Here is a 7676-nt window from a genome sequence, read left to right on the forward strand (position 1 = left end):
CTGCCCCCATCACATGCCAGGCCCACACTGGCTGTGGGGGCTACTTCCTGCCAGGAGATGCACGGACTGGTAGGGAGAAGTTCATTTAAGAGGCCACCACAGCACACCAGGGGCTGGGAGGGAACCGAACCCCAGAAGCAGCCTCTGTCTGCTCCCAGGAGAGGGGTGGTGTTCAGGACGCACGGGGCAGGGGCATGAGACAGACCTGACCTGGCGTCCAGCTCTCTGGCTGGGTCTGCCCTGTGGCTCAAGGCAAGGTGCTGCCTTCCCCAAGTCTCCGGTTTCTCATCTGTAAACTGTAAAATCCTTGGATCCTCAGTGTTAGTTCTCTCCCTCTACTTGCCCTCACCAAGGATTTCATCAAAAACAACTGACACCAGCCCTGGCTGGTGTAGCTCAGTGGATTGAGCGCGGGCCTACGAACCAGAGGATCGTGGTTCGACTCCCAGTCAGGGCACATGCCTGGGTTGCAGGCTGGTTCCCTGCAGGCCAGTTCCCAGCAGGGGGACGCATGAAAGGCAACCATACATTGATGTTTCTCTCCCTCTCTCCTTCCCCTCTAAAGATAAATAAATAAATAAAATATTTAAAAAAACAAACAAACTGACACCAAATGGGAGGAAAAATAAGCTACAAGAGGGACTGAGGTGAGAGATCACAAGAATGTGCTACAGGGAAGATCAGGAGATCCTTGAAAAGAGAGCCAAAGGACTATGGGAACTCTCAGAGCAGGGGAAAGATCACAGGAGGACCTTGGTGGGGGTTAACCAGATACGGTCTTTCTAGAAACACAAGATCAATCCGAGCCAATGGCAAAGTGCTCTGAGAAGAGAACAGAGAAGCAAAGCCAAATGTCTGTATAAAATGTTTATTTTTGGAAGACTGTGTGGTCTGGTATTTGGGAGGGCACTCACTCCCACCAGGCCGACCAAGGAACTGGCAACAGAAGGCAGAAGGCGGGAAGCCGGCCTGCCTGCCCCGCCCCTCACACCTGAGTAGTCTGGGGCCTGCTCTGCTCTCAAGGCGGGTGGCCGCGAGTGCCATTTCTGCCCCTCGCCTACCCTAAGAACCCGTGTAACTGCTGTGGAGCCCAGTCTCTCCGCTCCTCCTGGGCCTGATCCCTGTGTCAACATGCACGCTCGCTCTCGGTCTCCAAAAAGCACTGCAAAGTCTGGCTGCGTCTGCCCGGCTCCAAACAGGATTTTTCACTTCTGCTCCCTTCTGATTCTTAGTCTTCCTTCCCCTGCCTCCCACTCTCAGTACCCCACCCTCGCCTCGCCTTACTCTGTTTTCTGAGGCATGAGACCCAGGGGAGCAGCTAGCCGCAGCTCTCCTCCTAACAAACAGGAAAACAAAACGAACCAAAACAAAACAAAACACCACCACCACCCTGTAAGGCATCATCCTCAGGGCTCCCCTCATCAAGGGCTGAGCCCAGGAACTGGGGAACAGACCTGCCTATTGCCAACACGTACACATATACACAGAGCGAAGGATAAAAAACAAACAAACCAAAGAGTATAAATAAACATAACCGGGCCAGCACAAAGGTAGGGTGGCCCTCCGTGGCTCCCCGCACCCGTTTCAGCCTCTCCCTGTGTGACTCAGCCATCAGTGGCCAGGATGACAGCAGCCCCAAAGATCCCCACACTCTCCCCAAGGAGCTTCATCTGGTTCCAGAACTCAACGCGCCGCGTGTGGTGCCAGTAGGCAACATTGCCGTCGATGAGCAGCGTGACCGGGGGCAGCAGTACAGCCAGGATCTGGGCAGCCAAGGTCACGTAGTAGCCGGACAGGAAGGCCAGGGCCAGGACGCCATACAGCACGAAGAACAGCTGGATCACGAGCTCCCCTCCTGGGAGATGGTTCAGATACGCCAGCCGGTCCTCCTTGCTGTACTGCAGCGAGTAGGCCTGGAGACACACCATCTTGTAAGAGGAGCCTGACGGAAGCCCGCCCGGGATGGCACCTGAAACTCAGCCCCTGCAAGGTGGGCTTCTGACTCCCCCCTCAGACTTGGGGCTCTCTGAAAGTAAGGCCTGCGTCTTCCCCTCAGACTAGGGGGCTTCATGAAATTAGGGCCTATGTCTCTCCTCTCCCTGGGAGCTCAGAACATAGGAGGTGTGTCTCCACAGTCATACTGAGGATCTCACCTCTGAATCCAGAGCTCTGCATGCAATATGGTGCCCAGTAACTAAGAGCAGGCCAAGTAGCCTGGTCACTTGTCCATCCAGACTGGCCTTCCCTAGGGGCACCGGGGAGGACCGTAATTGGCTACTCTAGGCAGGCCCCATCAGCTCTGACTGGTGGAGTCACAGCTGGGGCCTGAACCCCACCAAATCTCTCCTTTGTCTCCTTTCCCAGTCCTCTGGGAGCCAGAGCCATGGGAGGAACGGTCCATCCTGTTCTGGCTCTCACACTTGGGATTGAGTGGCAAGTCCAAACTTTTCTCCCACTGGTGGCAATAATATTGGAAGAACACTGGCCAGGACTCAGGTACTTCCGGGGCCTTTGAGGTCCAGTGCCGGCAGCAGCAAGTCCCAGGATCAGGCATCAGGACCCACATGCAATGCCTTCTTCTGCCCATCTCCCTGGGTTCTGCCAGGCACAGGCTCACATTTCACTCCCAGTCAAGCGCCTTTAGTCTACAGTGCCCCAACCTACCACGCAAATGAGGTAGATGCCCAGGAAGACCTGGCCAGTGGACTGGAGGGAACGGCTGCGCGGTTTCCGACGATAGAGCTCCCCAGCGCCGCTGGCCAGCACAAGAAAGCCACCGATGATGGCAACTGTGCGCGAGTACATACGGACCTAGGCCAAGACAAGGGGGACCCCCGTTAGGAACTGCTACTGCCATTTATCTCCTGACTGCCCAGAGCGCAGAAGTGTCCTCTACACATCCCCTTCCATCTGATAAACCCTCTTACCTTTTCCAGGTGTGGTGGGCAGGTACAGCAGAAACAGACAATTCTTTTTATCAGAAGTGGCCCAGAGGGGTTAATAAAATTGTCCAAGTTCCTACAGAAAGTGGCAGAACCCAGATGCCAAGCACTGTCTCCTTCCCACCCCCGACCTGCAGACTGGAATTCCAATATTCTTCCTGCTCTACAACACAGTCTGTTCCATAAAAACCCATTGACCTCACTGTCCTGTAGCTGCTCACACCTCTGCCACCCCTACTGGACAGATGGCCCATTCCTTCAAGGACAGTGCCTTTGTCCAGGCCCATCTCCAAGCCCACAATGTCTGGCACAGGTTTGTCACATACAGGCTTAAATGACGCACTGGGATTACTTAAATTTCATAAAATCAGATCGTTGGACCAGGCACTCTCCAAGGTTCATTTTGCCCTGAGCCTGAGATTACTAAACTAATGGTTGAAAGGGTTCTAGAACTCAGGTGACCTGAGTGCTGGTTCCACCTGTAATGCTGTGGCGTGACTTTGGGTAAGTCTCTTTCCCATATCTGGACCTCAGTTTCCACAGTCTGAAAGGAAGACTTGTGTGGTCTCTAAGGTCCTTCTATTTGTGCGGTCTGCAAGAATCTCCACACGCCTTGGGCTCCCCAACACCCTAGACAAGTCCTGCCCAGGGCCGAGGAGCTCACCTTCAGCCAGTCCCCGTAGTGTACGTAGCCCCCGATGTAGGCGGCGTAGGTGCTAATGGCTAACTGGAGTGCGGCTCCCAGAGCGAACCAGCGCCGCTTCACTCCGAAGGACATGAAACTAGCGCACAGCACAGCTGCCCCCATGTCGAAGTACAAGTAGGGCACTGGGATGTCGGGCTTCCTGCAAACCAGAAAGGGGTAAGCAACAGGGACAGAATGAAGTGGAAAGAAGAGCGCTGAGACCCCCTGAGTCCCGCCAGCTCCACTGCTCCTCCAAACCAGAGCCCCCTCTCACAGCCAGGTCCCCCGGCACTATGCTGTAAGCCCAACTTGCTCTGGGCCAGGCACCCTAACAACTCCGAGATCCCAATTCCTCCCAGACCAAGGGACGCAACTTCTGGGCCCCCTCACCTTCCCCACCTCACCGCACCCCCGTTCCTGGGACACGCCGCGCCATCTCCCACTGCAAGGGCCCGCTTACCGGCGCGCCTCGGCCCTCTCGGCGTACAGCATGAGTTGGCTGAAGCAGCCCCAGAAGGGGCAGCGAGTGAGCAACACCGAGCCCAACTGCATGAGCAGTTGCAGTATCCACCGTCGCGAACCCACCTTCGACGCCATTTTAGGGAAGGGCAGTCCGCTGTAGCCTCAAACCGGGCAGAGAGGCGGAGCAGGGTTGCCAAACGTAACTTCCGGTCTCAGGGAGTTTGCCTCTTACCCTTTCCGTCAGGAAACAACGCTCTCGTTCTTCAGTTCTGGACTTTAGGTGAACTTGATGCAATGTAACAAACTAGTCTTTGAATGCAGCTAGACTGGGGCCCCAACCCTAACTCTAACCGTTACTTTGAGCATGCTGCCTATACTTTCCAAAATTCATCTGTGAAACGCAAGTGACATTTACCTGAGGGTTGTTGTGAGGTTTAAATGTGACAGTGTTGGTTCTAGCACATAGTGTGTGCGTACACACTCAAGCCAGAGGAAATCCTCTGCTTCTGTTTTTAAGTTCAAAGGGGGTCCTCCTAAGTCACCTTAGAGAACCCTGGTCTTGGCCTGCCTTTCCTAAGTCCCTTATAAGGGAGATCTGGTGTGGACATGTGGGGCATCTCAGCCCATTTTCTTCAGCTCCCATAGTCCCACTCTAGCACCAGCTACCATCTTTTGTGTTTAACTGCAGCAGGTTTCCAACTGAGCCCCCTCTCTTGTGCTCAGCTCCCTTATTTTTTATTGTTATATTTCAGTTGTCTGAATTTTCCGTTGTTCTCCCCTACCCCGCCCGTCAATCCCCACCCTGTTGCCATGTCCAAGGGTTATTCATACTTGTTCTTTAACTAGGCCATTCATTCCCTTCCTTTTCTCTCATCCTCCCCATTCCCACTGGTTCCTGTCAGTGTGTTCCATGTTTCCACGCTTCTGGTTCTATTTTGCTCATTTGTTTTGTTCACTAGGTTCCACTTATAGGTGAGATCACACAGTATTTGTCTTTCGCCACCTGGTTTATTTCACTCAACATAACGGTCCAGTTCCATTCATGCTGCTGCAAAGGGTAGGAGATCCTTTCTTTCTTTCTGCTAAGTAGTATTCCATTGTGTAAACAAACTTCAGCTCCACTTTGTTTTTGTAACTATCAGGCACCTTTCCTTTGAATCCCTAATCACACTGGCATATTTATATATTTGTGATTCTTCTGTTAATGACTAGAGTAACACTAGATTGTGAGCTCCAGGCCAAGGAGTGTCTGGTTTGTTTACTACTGTATCCCCAGAGCCTGGTATACACAATGTGGTCAGGAAACATGTGCTGGATATGCAAATAAAAGGTGCTTCGACTATGTCTTATTCATTGTAGTACTTAGTAATTGTTCGTGAATTAAAAATTGGGTAAAAGTTCTGGGCATTCTGGGACTGCCACTGCAAAGCTGCTCCCACCCATCTTCCTGCACCCCATCCACCATCCTACAACACAAATTAATCTTCCAGTACTGAAGTTAAGACTACGAGCACCTGAGGTGGACACAGCCATTTGTCCCTCACACCACCACCGCTCCTCCTACCCCTGAGTGGGCAGACAACTGAGTCCTTAAGACTCGTGAGGAACACCCATTTTCCTCTCCCACCGCTCCTTCTGCTCTCCCTAATCCGGCTGCATCAAATTCCGTCTGCAACACCCCCTTACCTCTCCAGAGGGCTCCCCAGCTCCTCTGGGGACACCACCTACACTTTTACTCGGCCGTGACCGCAGCTACAGTCACGGTGACCAGCAGGGTACCCGTGATACCCATCACAGTAGCCGTCTTGGCCAGAGCCCGGCCCCATACTGCTCAGCACTGCCCCCACCAGCCTTCCAAGTTCAACACAAGTCAAGCTGCCCAGGTTGGCTACATGCAAATGCCAATCAGCTTACCAAAGGCCCGCTGCAGGTCACAGTCGCATACCCATAGGTTACTGGCCAGCAGCAGTTGCGTGCCCACTGCCCAGATGCCTACCATCACCTTGAACTCAAGGGTGCTGCAGCCTGTTGCCTACAAGAGAGTAGGCCCAGCACCTGCAGCACAGCAAGGTTTTGGCTTCCAGCTTGCCAGGCTTGGCACAGTGGCCAGGCCCACATACCCAACTTGCTACAACTGGTTCCAAGCCAGCGAGAGCCAGTGTAGGCAGAAGAGGCTCTTGAGCCCAGTTGTGCCCAGCTGAGCCAACTGGTTGTGGCTCAGGTCAAGCTGTTCCAGGTTTCCCAGGCCCCACAGGCTGCAGGGGTTCAGGAGGGCAAGCAGGTTGAGAGGTCTAGGTGGAGCAAGAGGCCAGGGGGCTGGGAAGTCTGGGGGCAGGCAGGCCATCTGGCTGTCCAGCCACTACAGGAAACCCAGACGCCCCAGCGCTCCATTAGCCCGATCCCACAGGACATGGCAAGAAAGCAGCAGCACCCTCAGTCCCCACAGGCCCCGGAAGGAGCTACCTAACAGGTGGCTCAACTCCAAGGGCCAGACTCTTGTCAGGAGGCCTGGGGGGTAGGCTGAGCAGGTAGAGGCCCCCGCAGTCCAACACATTGCCCACAGCTAGGCAGATGCATGGCACTGGGCATGCTGCCCCCCAGGTTCCCAATCAGGGCTGATACCACCACTGTGATCATGGCCATGGCAAAGAAGGAGTGGCCATATCTGCCCCATCCTTGCCCCATGAGGGGCTGGGATGAGGGTGGCATCAGGCACTCATGGATGCTGAGACTTCATGCTTCCCTCCTCCACTCAGAACCCTGGGCAAGAATGGAAGCTAGGAGAGAACAAAAAGACATCGTTCACGGATCTTATCACTTCCCAGGCCCCCCAGCGTGATCTCAAGGAATCTCCTCTCCATCCTCCATGATTTTATCTGCCACCCAGGTTTCTGGCAAAAGCCAGCTCAGCTGGAGACCCCCACATTCCCCAGCCCCAGCCACCTTTCATACCCTTCTTCCTACTAGAATGAAAAGCAACAGGGGAATATGGCCTGTTTAACCCTCCAATCCCTTTTCTACTTCAACTTCCCACCCTACCACACGTTATTTCCCACTCGACCCTGGCAGAAATGCTGCCTTCCTGCCAGCAGAATATAGACCCAACTACATCCTGGCATAATCTAGCCATAGAGGTCAAGGCCTCAGGCCTCAGAAGCCCAATGCGCTCACCTGTATTTCTGGCACCACCTATTGAATACAGCCCCAGCCCAAGAATGGCAGTGGAAAGAATGTCAGTTCTAGTGACCTGCCCTCCTGACCTCTGGCCAGAGGTCCTGTGTCTTAGGCCCACCCCCAAAAGCAAGAGTGAGAGATCAGCTCTCAGCTGAGGAAGCCATAGTCTTGAGGGTGGGCCTAAGACACAGGATGAGGAACTCTCCAAGGCCTTGTGGTCTTATATGTGGAAAGCAGGACCCTGCCCTCTTTTTCTAAGAACAGGCCCATTCCCCCTTCTGGAGCCCCACACTCTGCTCTATTTCTTATCGGGATGAGAGCATGAGACCCTTTGGAGGCCACCCTCAAGTCAGGAAGGAGCCAGGCGTGTGCCCTTCCAATCTACACTGCCTAATAAATCTGCCATCACCTAT

At 53.9% G+C, this 7676-nt stretch overlaps 1 protein-coding gene across 1 annotated transcript; it reads right to left on the reverse strand.

Moving 5' to 3' along the window:
* Positions 1-852: 852 nt before the first annotated feature.
* TMEM101 (transmembrane protein 101) lies at positions 853-4260 on the reverse strand. Its single transcript, XM_037135190.2, has 4 exons — positions 4088-4260; positions 3607-3787; positions 2665-2811; positions 853-1913 (listed from the first exon to the last, which is right to left on the reverse strand). The coding sequence occupies exons 1-4, from the start codon at positions 4222-4224 to the stop codon at positions 1605-1607; spliced, it is 774 nt and encodes a 257-aa protein (XP_036991085.2). The 5' UTR covers positions 4225-4260; the 3' UTR covers positions 853-1604.
* Positions 4261-7676: the final 3416 nt, after the last annotated feature.

This window comes from Artibeus jamaicensis, unplaced genomic scaffold (genome assembly GCF_021234435.1).
Source record: "Artibeus jamaicensis isolate MK-2021 breed Jamaican fruit bat unplaced genomic scaffold, CSHL_Jam_final contig_2259, whole genome shotgun sequence".
Taxonomy (NCBI): domain Eukaryota; kingdom Metazoa; phylum Chordata; class Mammalia; order Chiroptera; family Phyllostomidae; genus Artibeus; species Artibeus jamaicensis.